Source organism: Calidris pugnax, unplaced genomic scaffold (assembly GCF_001431845.1).
Source record: "Calidris pugnax isolate Ruff unplaced genomic scaffold, ASM143184v1 scaffold69, whole genome shotgun sequence".
In the NCBI taxonomy this organism is placed as follows: domain Eukaryota; kingdom Metazoa; phylum Chordata; class Aves; order Charadriiformes; family Scolopacidae; genus Calidris; species Calidris pugnax.
In genome coordinates this window covers 929,940-944,675 of record NW_015090859.1, presented here as the reverse complement: position 1 = coordinate 944,675, position 14,736 = coordinate 929,940, and the positions used below count along the sequence as shown (strand labels likewise).

At 36.4% G+C, this 14,736-nt stretch overlaps 1 protein-coding gene across 2 annotated transcripts in view; it reads left to right on the top strand.

Annotated features, from left to right (window-relative positions):
* The window catches only part of TFDP1 (transcription factor Dp-1), an 81,123-nt gene extending 72,045 nt beyond the window's left edge, over positions 1–9,078 (top strand). Inside the window, exons 8-11 of one of the 2 annotated variants that reach the window (XM_014944209.1) lie at positions 1,337–1,488; positions 2,262–2,428; positions 5,115–5,196; positions 7,741–9,078. In XM_014944209.1, the coding sequence (XP_014799695.1) occupies positions 1,337–1,488; positions 2,262–2,428; positions 5,115–5,196; positions 7,741–7,888 (549 nt within the window). In that variant the 3' untranslated portion in view covers positions 7,889–9,078. The remainder of the gene's footprint in view (positions 1–1,336; positions 1,489–2,261; positions 2,429–5,114; positions 5,197–7,740) is intronic. The other variant, XM_014944210.1, reaches the window with a different exon arrangement.
* Positions 9,079–14,736: the final 5,658 nt, after the last annotated feature.

The following is a 14,736-nucleotide window of genomic DNA, read 5'->3' as shown; positions in this document are numbered from 1 at the left end:
TCTGAATTTTCCAACTCAGTTCTTGTATCTGGCATGTTTTTCTGCATTAGAGTCTGTAGATAAAATTATGTGGCGGTAAAGGACATCTCTCAAAATGCTCTGTTTCTTGCCTTTGTGGAACGTTGCTGCCCCTGGTGTGTAAGTGGCTTAAGCGCGGTGAAAGTTGAACTCCTTCCCAGATTTCCCTTAGTATACTGGGGGAAGCTGTAGTCTATCCCCTAAGTCAATGTCCTGCTCATTCACTGGAATGTCTCCCTTAGTAGTTGCATTAGGAAGAAATTCTTTACGCTGAGGGTGGTGAGGCACTGGAACAGGTTGCACGGAGAAGTTTTTGGGGCCCTGTCCCTGGAGGTGTTCATTGCCAGGCTGGATGGGACTTTGAGCAACCTGCTCTAGTGGAGGTGTCCCTGCCCTTGGCAGGGGGGTTGGAATGAGATGATCTTTAAGGTCCCTTCCAACCCAAACTTCTATGACTGCTTACACAGCAGGAATGAGAATATCAGGGAAGGTATGCAGAAAGTACGTACAGAGAGGAGCTGTGGGACAGCAATCTCAACAGCTGTCTGATTTTTATCAGCCTCTGTGTCAGTTTTGGATTTTGTTTTTAATTCCTGATTATTGTATTCTTCTAGTCATGGAATCAAATAATTTTTCTTCGTTTGGTGGCTTACTGTAAGGTTTATTACTTGAATTTCAATAGTTAACTTGAGTTTTTAGTTCTTACAATTGCTAATCTTTAAAATATGAGCATTCTGTCCTGAAAAGCAATTTTGGTAAGATGTGAGAGTAGAGTCATTAATCTTAGCTGAGTAATTCAGAATCCTAATGTCAAACATTCAAATCCCAAATATTAACTGTTTTTTTAGCATATAATTTCAGCAAACAGATAGTATTAATCATTCAGCTGTTCTTGTGGAGTGCAGTAGCTAGCAGGGGGTAGTAGACAGAGTGGAAGTAGAATGGTATATGAAAATTCTTTTTTCCAGTCATTGTTATCTCTTCATTCTGTCAAAGATCTGTCCAAGGAGCTGCCCTGAGGTAGTTATTAGAGTGTGATTTTATTTTGTTTTTTTTTCTCATTTAAGTTTTACTGTGTTGTATTTTTCAATACTATCATTTGCGTCTCTTCTTGCATCTTAACATGCAGGAGTATGGTGAATACTGTGTCTTTTTCCACATTTAGTTGCTGCAACCATTGCTAGTATTCTTTTTTTCCACATTTAGTTGCTGCAACCATTGCTGGTACTCTTTATCTGAGGGATTTTTTTTTTTTTTCTTTGTTAACAGGATCTTAAAGGTTTAGTTCATATTTTCATATCACTATTGCTTTTTCTAGCAAATTGCCTTCAAGAACCTCGTTCAGCGAAACCGTCAAGCAGAACAACAGGCAAATCGACCGCCACCTTCCAATTCTGTCATCCATTTGCCATTTATCATTGTGAACACCAGCAAGAAGACAGTGATTGACTGCAGTATTTCAAATGACAAGTGAGTTAATTAAGTTTTCTGTCTGTTTTTTGGTACAGCTAGGAGTTTTACGTCCATGCTAAAGTGTTCATCTAGATTTGTTAAAAATTAAATAAAAATAAATTTAATTGTGCCTTTTGTAGACTGAAAATGTGCATTTCAGACAGGTAAAACTTAGTTGTGTTGAGTAGAAACAGAGTTTTATAGAGCTTTTTAATAAGTAGAATAATTGGGATTACATTTAATACGTTATTTTAGACTTACTATCTAGAGACGTTAGAAACAAAGCAGCACTGCTGAAGTTTTGATATCATGCTTTACCAAGTAGTGTTTTCCTTTGGCTTTAACATGATGTAGTGCAGCCAGCAGAACTGAAAATGGATTTTGCTTTCAGGACTAATGTTCTCTAATTTTGGTCCAAAAAGCTGGGTTTTTCATCTGTTAAATAAAAGCTGAATGTAGCACTGGTTTGTCCTTGCACCGTTGGCTTACTAGAAAAGCTTAAAAACATGAAAAATTTACACAGTAGGCAGAGGAATGGGAGTAAAATAAAAATTATCAAACATGCAAAATGTTTAATTTAAACTCTGTTAAACCTGCTAATGATTTAAATGGTGTGTATAATTACAGGTTTTGTCACTTGCTATCAAATACACCAATCTTGAAAAATGTGATTGCTTAATGGGATGTGTCGCTAACATTGTGTCTTGAGCTTTTGAAATGCTGCAATTCCTTAGACTGGAAAGGTAGTTAAAGTAATTGAAACTAATTGAAACATTTTTTTTCCTCTCCAGGTTTGAATATCTATTTAATTTTGACAATACTTTCGAAATTCATGATGATATAGAAGTACTAAAACGAATGGGAATGGCTTGTGGGTTAGAATCTGGAAGCTGTTCAGCAGAGGACCTAAAAATTGCAAGGAGTTTGGTTCCTAAAGCTCTGGAACCATATGTGACAGGTTAGTTACTCCAAGAGTTGTTTTGTTTTCCTCGTTATTACGGGACGTCAATTAATTTCCATTGGTTTGTGGTGAAGATTTCTAACAATTTCTTAAATGTACATGCTTTTTAGTGTACCTTAGAGAACGAATAATGTAGAGGTTCATAGATAATGGGCTGTTGCTTTTCGCAGAGAATATCAGGGAAGGTATGCAGAAAGTACGTACAGAGAGGAGCTGTGGGACAGCAATCTCAACAGCTGTCTGATTTTTATCAGCCTCTGTGTCAGTTTTGGATTTTGTTTTTAATTCCTGATTATTGTATTCTTCTAGTCATGGAATCAAATAATTTTTCTTCGTTTGGTGGCTTACTGTAAGGTTTATTACTTGAATTTCAATAGTTAACTTGAGTTTTTAGTTCTTACAATTGCTAATCTTTAAAATATGAGCATTCTGTCCTGAAAAGCAATTTTGGTAAGATGTGAGAGTAGAGTCACTAATCTTAGCTGAGTAATTCAGAATCCTAATGTCAAACATTCAAATCCCAAATATTAACTGTTTTTTTAGCATATAATTTCAGCAAACAGATAGTATTAATCATTCAGCTGTTCTTGTGGAGTGCAGTAGCTAGCAGGGGGTAGTAGACAGAGTGGAAGTAGAATGGTATATGAAAATTCTTTTTTCCAGTCATTGTTATCTCTTCATTCTGTCAAAGATCTGTCCAAGGAGCTGCCCTGAGGTAGTTATTAGAGTGTGATTTTATTTTGTTTTTTTTTCTCATTTAAGTTTTACTGTGTTGTATTTTTCAGTACTATCATTTGCGTCTCTTCTTGCATCTTAACATGCAGGAGTATGGTGAATACTGTGTCTTTTTCCACATTTAGTTGCTGCAACCATTGCTGGTACTCTTTATCTGAGGGATTTTTTTTTTTTTTCTTTGTTAACAGGATCTTAAAGGTTTAGTTCATATTTTCATATCACTATTGCTTTTTCTAGCAAATTGCCTTCAAGAACCTCGTTCAGCGAAACCGTCAAGCAGAACAACAGGCAAATCGACCGCCACCTTCCAATTCTGTCATCCATTTGCCATTTATCATTGTGAACACCAGCAAGAAGACAGTGATTGACTGCAGTATTTCAAATGACAAGTGAGTTAATTAAGTTTTCTGTCTGTTTTTTGGTACAGCTAGGAGTTTTATGTCCATGCTAAAGCGTTCATCTAGATTTGTTAAAAATTAAATACACATAAATTTAATTGTGCCTTTTGTAGACTGAAAATGTGCATTTCAGATGGGTAAAACTTAGTCGTGTTGAGTAGAAACAGAATTTTATAGAGCTTTTTAATAAATAGAATAATTGGGATTACATTTAATACCTTATTTTAGACTTACTATCTAGAGATGTTAGAAACAAAGCAGCACTGCTGAAGTTTTGATATCATGCTTTACCAAGTAGTGTTTTCCTTTGGCTTTAACATGATGTAGTGCAGCCAGCAGAACTGAAAATGGATTTTGCTTTCAGGACTAATGTTCTCTAATTTTGGTCCAAAAAGCTGGGTTTTTCATCTGTTAAATAAAAGCTGAATGTAGCACTGGTTTGTCCTTGCACCGTTGGCTTACTAGAAAAGCTTAAAAACATGAAAAATTTACACAGTAGGCAGAGGAATGGGAGTAAAATAAAAACTATCAAACATGCAAAATGTTTAATTTAAACTCTGTTAAACCTGCTAATGATTTAAATGGTGTGTATAATTACAGGTTTAGTCACTTGCTATCAAATACACCAATCTTGAAAAATGTGATTGCTTAATGGGATGTGTCGCTAACACTGTGTCTTGAGCTTTTGAAATGCTGCAATTCCTTAGACTGGAAAGGTAGTTAAAGTAATTGAAACTAATTGAAACATTTTTTTTCCTCTCCAGGTTTGAATATCTATTTAATTTTGACAATACTTTCGAAATTCATGATGATATAGAAGTACTAAAACGAATGGGAATGGCTTGTGGGTTAGAATCTGGAAGCTGTTCAGCAGAGGACCTAAAAATTGCAAGGAGTTTGGTTCCTAAAGCTCTGGAACCATATGTGACAGGTTAGTTACTCCAAGAGTTGTTTTGTTTTCCTCGTTATTACGGGACGTCAATTAATTTCCATTGGTTTGTGGTGAAGATTTCTAACAATTTCTTAAATGTACATGCTTTTTAGTGTACCTTAGAGAACGAATAATGTAGAGGTTCATAGATAATGGGCTGTTGCTTTTCACAACAACAACAATTTGGATTATACCACACAAGTAGGTCTTTGTAGTGTGTAATTTTTTAAGAATACAGTATTTATAGTTGATTCACGTGCAAAGGCAAAAGGTAGTAAATGCAAACATGGTCATGGCTTCATTTTATATTACAAAGGCAAAAGGTAGTAAATGCAAACATGGCCATGGCTTCATTTTATATTGTTTTAGCATTTTCATTATATAACTGAAGACATCTGACTTGCTCACTTAAAAGTGTTTTTTTAATATATTTTGAACTTTTGCTGCCACACTGGCTTCTTGGGTTTTAATTATGCTGTTTTGCATATGGTACATCTATATATTTTGTTGTTTTGGTTGCAAGACTCCTTTTCTGGACTTCAAAAGGATTAAGCAGTTCCACTGAATTAGATGAGTGTGTTTAGAAGTATTCTTGAAATACATATCGTTTGTTTTGCAGAAATGGCTCAGGGATCAATCAGCAGTGTATATGTCACATCTTCATCAGGTTCTGCATCAAATGGCACAAGATTTTCAGCCAGGTGAGATGAAAGTATCAATTAATTTTTTATGAGACTGATCATCAAAGAAACTTAATTAGAGATTAAATACTTCATGAAACAAGTTCTGTTTTGATTAAATATGGTATGGATATGTGTTTAGATTTATTCTCAGACATAGCTTTTACTTAAGTAGTGGTGGTTTTCACAGGTGCCATTAAAGAATTATTTTCCTCTGTAGTGGAAAAGGAATTGATTAGACTGGTGTTAATCTTGAAAGAATTATTTTTATTTAGTTTTGAGTTTGTAACAGGAAAATAGATATTTCCCTAAAGCTACAATATGAGCAAGATTCTCTGTTGGTCATCAGTGTCTGACTTAAAAGGGCTTGGTTTTAAGCAGCATCAGAAGCTGGTACAGTGATAAACTGTAACTTCTATTTAACTTTTTGTGGGCATATGTAATTTCTGAACTTAACTGTTATTTTTCTCTTGCTGTATAGACAAGCAGCTAAATATGAGCCGGCAGCGTGCCCAGGTGGCCACAAAAAAGCCAACGGCATTCTGGCTTGTATTAGAAATAGTGTGACCAGCAGAAGTAGGGAGGTGATTGTGCCCCTGTACTCGGCACTGGTGAGGCCACACCTCGAGTATTGTGTCCAGTTCTGGGCACCTCAATACAAGAGAGATATCGAGGTGCTGGAGCGAGTGCAGAGGAGGGCAACGAAGCTGGTGAAGGGCCTGGAGCATCAATCTTATGAAGAGCAGTTGAAGGAGCTGGGACTGTTTAGTTTGAGGAAGAGGAGGCTGAGGGGAGACCTCATCACTCTCTACAACTACTTGAAAGGACACTCTAGAGAGGTTGGTGCTGGTCTCTTCTTGCAGGTAATTAGTGACAGAACGAGAGGGAATGGCTTCAAGCTGCAACAGGGTAGGTTTAGACTGAACATTAGGAAAGAATTTTTCACAGGAAGAGTGGTCGGGCATTGGAATAGGCTGCCCAGGGAGGTGGTTGAGTCACCATCCCTGGACATGTTTAAGAATTGTTTAGATGTGGTGTTGGGGGATATGGTGTAGGGGAGAACTTTCTGGAGTAGGGTAGATGGTTGGACTTGATGATCCCAAGGGTCTTTTCCAACCTAAATGATTCTGTGATTCTATGAAATACACTTCCTCTTATGTAGTCACTACTTGCTAGTTTTTTGCTGTTGCATTAATCAAAAAGATGTCCTTCTGTGAGCTCTAGTAAGTTGTCAGATGAGTCAAATATCATTGAAATGTTTAACATTGGTAACAAATGCTCGAACTGAGCAAGGTGATTAGCTGAGCGAATTATCTGCAAGAGCGTTCATCTTACTGGATATGTTTCCCTTGTGAGCTTCTAGGGTGTGTTCCTGCAACTTCATTCTGTGTGGTGATAGACCATTCAATTAGCTTCATACAATAACAGTGTGCATGATTGATTATATGCATTAACTGGATTAAAAAACGACTAGCAAACATGCTTTTGAAAGCAATTTTTTAATGATTAATGTCTTTCAAGTTGAAGATACTATTTCTGTGATTTTTAGGAAAACATTTTCTCAAGAATTTGTGACGAAGTTTAATAGTTCATCAAACTGTTGAGAAAGTAAACAACAAAAAAGATTGGCAAAATAGCAAGTAATAATGGAGGCAGGAACGTTCTGGCTCTTCTAAGTTAAAATACTTCTCGATATGGTTAAGTAACAAGACATTCCAGACCACACCTACAATGTGCATGTGTATTTTGGTAGGAAAAAAAAAAAAAAGGAAAATTCAAGTAAGAAAGTGGATACTCTCTAAATCTACTTGCTGATCCAGGAGGTAGATTTTCAGTGCAGGGATACTCTCACAGAGGGAAAGTACGAGATGCCGAAGAGGTTGTTTGGTTTGTGGTTTGTGGGTTTTTGTGCGTTTTTGTTTAATTAGAAAAGAGGAGCATAATGAGAAAAAAACTATTTCAAGTTAAAAAGCGCATGTAACAATGATAGTTTGCCATTTAATAACAAGGAATGAAGAAGAATCTATTAATTCCTCGATTTTCCAAGTCTTTGAATCAAGATGAGTGCTTCTGAAAGACATAATTCACTTGTGATGCAAGTGTCCAGTGCTTCATAGAAATACTGAAGGGCTTACATGGGTGTGTAGCCTTAACACTGAGTGTACTTTAGAAGAAACCTGGAAAGCATATTTCTAAGGTGCCTGTGAAAGGATTTAATCTTTATATTAAACCTAAAGCAAGAGCCATTTTAAAATTACTTGAACCGTTTCTGCTCTTGAGAAACAACTTGGACATATATTAAACAGTTTATAAAGCAGCAGTGGCAGATTCATTAGAAGAATGGAATAGATATAGGATTCAGCAGTGGCAGATTCATTAGAAGAATGGAAGAGATATAGGATTATATTTAAGAGCATGGTAAACTGGGAAATATCATTAAGGAATGCCAACTGGTCTTTTTTTTTTTTTCCCCTTGTTGTATAATAGATATAGGATAATAGATATAGGATTATATTTAAGAGCACGGTAAACTGGGAAATATCATTTCCCTTGTCATTTTTCCAGTGACTTTTCCAATGGTGGAGATGGGATGTTGGCTACAAGTTCCAATGGATCTCAGTACAGTGGCTCCAGAGTGGAAACACCAGTTTCTTATGTTGGGGATGATGACGACGACGACGACGATTTTAATGAAAACGATGATGACGACTGATGCCCTTTGCTTGTAGACTATTTTTTGTTAAAATTCAGCAAGCTTCAGGAATAAATTGTTCTAGGGAGAAGTTTCTCAAATTACTTTGCCCCATCCCTCAAGGAGAATATTGGTAAGCAGTTCTGAGTTTAGAAATTGCACCTCTGATAAGCAAACAAGGATTGTTTTATGTAGGATATTTTTAAATGTGGTGTGGATGTGTGTTTTTGATACCAGTGTGTTAATGCAGAGCCTTTATTTACTCTTGTTTTAGGGGTTTTTGGTTTGTTGGTTGTTTTTGTTTGGTTGTTTTTTTTTTACTTGAAGGAAAATGGATTTTGCCCCAAATGTTCTTGCGAAGTTTGCTAAAGAAAATGTAGACACATCATTGAGAAATAAAATGCTATCCTTCTGTGGAAAATGAATACACTGAATGGCAATTTATTTGGAGTGTATTTTGATTATGCCACTTTTTGAGGGATAGTGAGCTAATGTAGTAGTGTTTTTTGTTAATCACGCAGTGTCCAAAGAACCAAACAAGAAAGATAAGTCCTACTTTTTTACATGTTAAATTCCAGAAATGTTGTTGTGAACTTATTTTCCCTTAAATTATATCTAACATTATGATTCCATCAAGTTTATATACTTTTCACTGTATGTTGGGACATAAGAATTACAAAGTTTTTGGCAAATGTTTACTGCCAGTTGGTGCAGCTATATAAAATGTCTTGAAGGTTTGGAATGATTTATTGCTTATGGTAAAATTTGCCTGATTTCTTACAGGCAGACTTTGGAAACTTTTTATTATATAGTTGTTTACATACTTATAAGTCTATCATATAAAGACATGTACTGAAACAAATGTTTGTATTTGTTTCATAAGCATCTTCCTGTAATCTATTATAAAGTTGAAATTAAATATAGAGAATGTTTTAAGTTTTTTAACTCAAAATTTGTCAATCATTTTTAATAGTTCATTTTTATAAAAGGAATTTCAGGGCAGGTGGTAGTCTTTTTAAATTTATTCACAAAACAATTAACTGCACAAATACTGTCAGCTGCCTATTCTAAGACAGTAGTCTTTTTATTGAAACACAAATAAACTTTTCTGTAATATTTTATGGAATATAAAGAGACTATAATTGTTTGACTTGTTTAACCTTGGCACTGTTAGTTTTTATTAATAAAACGCGCATGGGCATTTTTAACAAGCTCTGTGGTTTTTCTAATTTTAGGATTATTTTAGAACATTTCATTTCCTCTCGTCACAAGACCAAGTATTAACTGTCTCAGGATACTGCATCTATGCTACAGAGGGCCCAGGTTTTTTGCTTTGATTTAGTAATTTTTCCTAATATCTCTTAGTAATTTATTATACAAAAAGCAATATCTTACCCTGTGTACTCTCTTCTTTCATGTCACCTTATTTCAGTCATGTTGTTCCCCAGCGTGTCAGGCCAATCTTGTAAGTACTCCAATCCAGCTTCTCTGTTTAAAATCCCACACTTAGTGTCCTGACTTTCCACCTCATATTCCTCAATCCTGGCTTTCCATCATACATTCCCATGTTCTCTTTTTGTTAGATCACCTCCTCTGCTCTGAGTCTAAAGTGCAGGTCACTGAGCTGGCTCAGTCACCCTGCAGGTTGTTATCAGAGTCAGGATTTGTTGCTTCCACATACTCCAAGGAGTTGCTGCAAAGACAACTTAAGGTGTTATTTACTGCTCTGTCTGTGGTAATGGCTCCTGGATGCACTTAAACCCTGTGGTAAATATGAAACGTTACGTTGGGTTTTTTTCTTCTGTGGTAAGGGGATGTGGGTGCATACTACAGAGCAGTTAAAACCCCTGTGGTAAATATGAAACGTTACGTTGGGTTTTTTTCTTCTGTGGTAAGGGGATGTGGGTGCATACTACAGGGCAATTGAAATGCAGTATCAACTAATGGTATAAAACTTTGTAATTTGAGTGAACCAAGAAAATCGTTTAATTTTATGGGCCTTGGAAAACAATATGAGAGGTCGCGAATTGAATGCTTTGCTTCTCACTTCTCACTGAAGATGTCGTTCTTTGCAATGCTAAAGCTGGAGGCAAGGTTCTTGTCCCGGTTGAGACAGCTGTTTTATCTGCAGAGTCCAACAATAGTTATCAAGGAACTTTTGACAGTCCAAGGGATTATTCCAGTTTTCCCTTACGTTCTAGATCTCCAGTGTATGATCCAAGATTTACCTGCAAAGACTGAGCAGAGAGATGTTAGGTAAGGAAGGCTGAAAGCATTTAAGAGTTTCCTTTTGGTTCTTATCAGTGGAGTAGACCTCCAATGAGACATGGTCAAGGTGGGAGTGAAACTGCGGCAAAAAGTACACTTCAAAAGACATTAATTTGCTTGCTTTTGCTGATGAATCTCTGAAAGCGAATTTGAGAGTTTAAACAAGCAGCATTGGAGTGGTTTGGGGAAGTGAATCTGTATTATTAGACATTAATTTGCTTGCTTTTGCTGATGAATCTCTGAAAGCGAATTTGAGAGTTTAAACAAGCAGCATTGGAGTGGTTTGGGGAAGTGAATCTATATTATTTTTACGATTGGACTTGATGATCTTAAAGGTCTTTTCCAATGTAAATGATTCTAAGATTCTGTGACCTTTGTTTCAGAAGAGCTTTCTAGTGAAGGCAGCAATCAATAACAAGAGGAGGTCTATTGACTTTTTAATTACTTGCTATATTTCAGGCAGTTACCTGCTCATAGTATTTAGATGGAGGAGGGGAAAAAATAAAAGGGAAAAGAGACCAATGGGGAGGTGGAAATGAGGAAATGGAGACTTTCAGAAGTAGCAGTAGTAGGGAACCAAAAAAGAAAAACCAAATTGAAATTTAGGGTCTCTACAGAGAAGGTGTAAATTGGAAAGAAGTAATGAGAATACAAAAGAAGGCTAGCCAAAGAACATAAAAAAGACTAGTAGTAGAATCTTCACTTAAGAAAAAAAAAGGCCAAGAACTGCATGGAACATACGTAGTAATGTCAGGCCTGGCATGAAAAGAACTGCAAAGTGGGAGATAACTTTAAGCTATATGGTTCTGATCTCTGCAGAGGGTGGTACCACGTGTACAGGTGGAAAAGGAAGATCAAAAGCAGGAACAGAATGTAAGAAGGAATCATGGACAGGAAATTGTTGAGGAAATCTGCGGAAGTAGAAAATATCGTAAGGAGATAGAAACTAGAATTCAGTTTAAGATTAAGATTTAAGATTAAGAAAGATTAAATCACGGTAAAGGTAGAGAGAATGGTAATAAGGGCTCAGTTTGGGGAAAAACATGACAGGGAAGGGATGTATTGTTACACCTTTATTTTTGTCATCTCTCTTTTATGATCTGAAGAAGAGGAAGCATTGCGAAATTTCTTTGTATCTGTATGTGTATTTATATCTCTGAAATGGTCCTGCAGATAAATCCTAGAACAGTGTGCATCTTTTGCTGTTTTTCTGAGGTGATACTGAGCGTTGAAACTCTCTATTTTAACATGTATAACAAGTTAAGAAGGTTTGTTTGAATTGTTTGTTTCAAAAGTAAACTGTTTTGCTTTTCCTGTAGGAATTTGCTTGCCTTAACTAAATGAAAGCAGTTATGACTTTGGAAACTTTTTTTTTTTTTTTTCCAATCTTCCTTCAACAAAAGGCAGTTTAAGAAGGTTTGTTTGAATTGTTTGTTTCAAAAGTAAACTGTTTTGCTTTTCCTGTAGGAATTTGCTTGCCTTAACTAAACGAAAGCAGTTATGAGTTTGGAAACTTTTTTTTTTTTTCAATCTTCCTTCAACAAAAGGCAGCTTCCTGTAGGAATTTGCTTGCCTTAACTAAATGAAAGCAGTTATGACTTTGGAAACTTTTTTTTTTTTTTTTCCAATCTTCCTTCAACAAAAGGCAGTTATTGCAGAGAAGAAAAGATAAATGGGCCTGATACGGTACCCTTGAAAATGACCATTTATGAAATTGTTCATGGAAGAAGGTAGCCATCGCAAGATAAATCTTGTCATTTCTTTATCAGTGAATACACAGATTGTGAAATCTTGACATTAATAGAAAATATGAAAATTGGATATAAAAAGGGTGAAAAGAAGCATTGATGTAATACTATTGGAATGATCATCAGTAGAAAGGAGAGTATTTACACCATTTTCCCCAGGTAGTTCATGTTTCCTGTAGGTATTTCCTTTCTCTTGTCTGCTTATGAGAAGTAGGCTGTATGTCAGCTACTACATTGAGTTAACAATTACCAGCCCTTCTCAAACCTGTCTGCTTCCAGAAAGATGTAAATATTATTACAGATGCTTTATTGTTAAAGCCTTGCTTTACCTTAATTGTCATTCATTCATCTTGAAAAGCCAGCACAATGAAAGCAGCAACTTTTAATGTCATTTTTTCCTAAATCTGAGACATAAAATTTTTCCAAGGTTTTTCTTGGTCTCTGATTCCTCCTTTTAATGTCATTTTTTCCTAAATCTGAGACAAGATTTTTCCAAGTTTTTTCTTGGTCTCTGATTCCTCCCTGAGCTTCCATGGATTCTGGAGGGTTACCAAGATGCTCGGGGGGCTGGAGCAGTTGCTATGTGAGAAGAGGGGCTTGTTCAGCCTGAAGAAGAGGTGGCCTCAAGAGACCTAATGGCAGCCTTCCAGGACCGCAAGAAGGTTATTACAAAGATGGAGTCAGTGGTGCACGTTGGGAGGATGAGAGACAACACACGCAAGCTGAAACAAGGGTGTTTCCAGCTTGGGTTAAGGAAGAATGTAGGATGGTCATGCTGTGAAACAGGTTGCCCAGAGAGATTGTGATGACGCCATCCTTAGGAGTTCTCAAGACCAGACAGGATAAAAGCTCTGAGCAATGTAGCGTCTGGCCTCATGGCTCACCATGCTTTGAGCAGGGTTTGGATTAGAGATGCCCTGAGGTGCCTTCCAGCTTGAAGTACCATATGGATCCCGTAAGAGAGAGGAAAAGAAAACATGTTAGAAAATACCATATAGCAGTATCATGAACAGACAAGTTGGTCATCTGGCTTGCTTGTGTACTGAAGACTCAGCAGAAAAGAACTGGAAGCTCAGCTTGTCTTCAGAAGCCTTCAAAAGCTCCTATGGTGGAAAAGGTAGTTAGATGAGGGGGTAGAAGTGAAGATGAGATTTCTAAGAAGTGGAAGTACAGCTGATGCTGAGAGCACAATGAAGAAGGGCAACAGTTGACATGCACAGGTGTTGCCTACTTCCAACATCTGGTTACACTGGTAACTTTCATCTGGTGTGACGATGGTTGTCACCTTGCTGCATCTGCCTCTCACTCAGTTGGAGAGCTGCTGTCCCCAGAGAGTCATTCAAAGTATGTCAGCATTAACAAGTGAAACATTAACCAGAGAAACCATGATTATTGATTCACAGCTTTGCTGTGATAAAAGCAAAATATCCTGATGTGGCAGAGAATAAAAAGGAGAGACTGGTGTTAATCAAAAATCAGCCCTGTAAGATCCTTACAAGTGCTTTTCTTCATTCTGCTATGACTTCTTGATTAAGTTTTGGGATGCTTCAAAAATCCAAACTTAAATTCAAAGATTTGATCTTTTAATATGCCAGTGTGTTCACATCGTGGTACATCAGTGTAAATATTGGAATTATACCAGCCCTAATCTATTGGGAGGGTTGGTCAGAGCAGAATGGAAAATTTCTGCATTATAGCAGTTAAGACAGCAAAGTTGTAGACTTTGGATAAAGTTTGTGTTCTTTTATCATGTAAATTTGAGAGAATTCATTAAAAATAGAGCAGAACATTAAGCATATACTTGAAACTTAACCTCTCTTGCAGCCCAGGTAATTTCTGGTGCTGATTTTTAATGAAATAATGAGTTAAGTTCTTACAGAGTAAAATAATGCTGGAGTGCCAGTTTTCAAAGTGATGAGAGGAAGGCCTGTGCAAATGTGGTCTAAACAGCCTGAGATCAGCCCTGAACCTCATATTAGCTGTTTCCTTCAATAGTTTTTCTAAAAGAAAATTAAAAGCATGGAAGGTTAATTATTCATGACAAAGTACAGAATGGGTCTTATCAAATGAATGTGGGAGGAGATTGCAACTTTTTAGCTGGCTGAGGAAATAATGGATATGTTTTGGCATCTTTAAGCTTTTTCTTTTTCATTGCATTCTCATTTTATATACGTATATCACAATATCAATGGATTGTATGTTAATGAGTTATGAACTGTTTACTGCTGAAACAAAAGTAGGTTTTGTGGCATTTTCACTGAATAGCTGCATCAAGTAAGATTGTACTTCTATTTAACATTTTCTTTAATAATGCAGAAGAAAATGAAAAAATATTTCTAAATGATACTGGTTAGAAAATAAGTTGATAATGAAAAGGTGAGATTAATGTGGATTTCTTAGCAAGCCTGGCATGTCTAAAAAAATGTTATGGTTAAACTACACAACTTTGGAACAAAGACTTTTCTCATGGCGGGGCAGGGTGGAACTAGATGATCTTTAAGGTCCCTTCCAACTCTAACCGTTCTACGATTCTATGATAATTCAAGATGATCTTTAAGGTCCCTCCCAACTCTAACCGTTCTGCGATTCTATGATAATTCAACCCACACTTACAGGAGGTAAGGCTATATGCCAAAAATGTAGGCTCCAAAAAATGATCTGGGTATCAAGGTGGACAAGAACTGAGTGTGTCTCCTACACTGTATTTTAAGGAACTAGCTGATCTCATTTTGTATGTATCGCTAAAACTAACAGTGGATTACAAAGTGGTCTTACATCCAAATATATACAGCAGGTATGTGCTCGTTAGCATTGTCATGTAAAAAGGGTATTGGAAAAATGGGGAAAGACTCA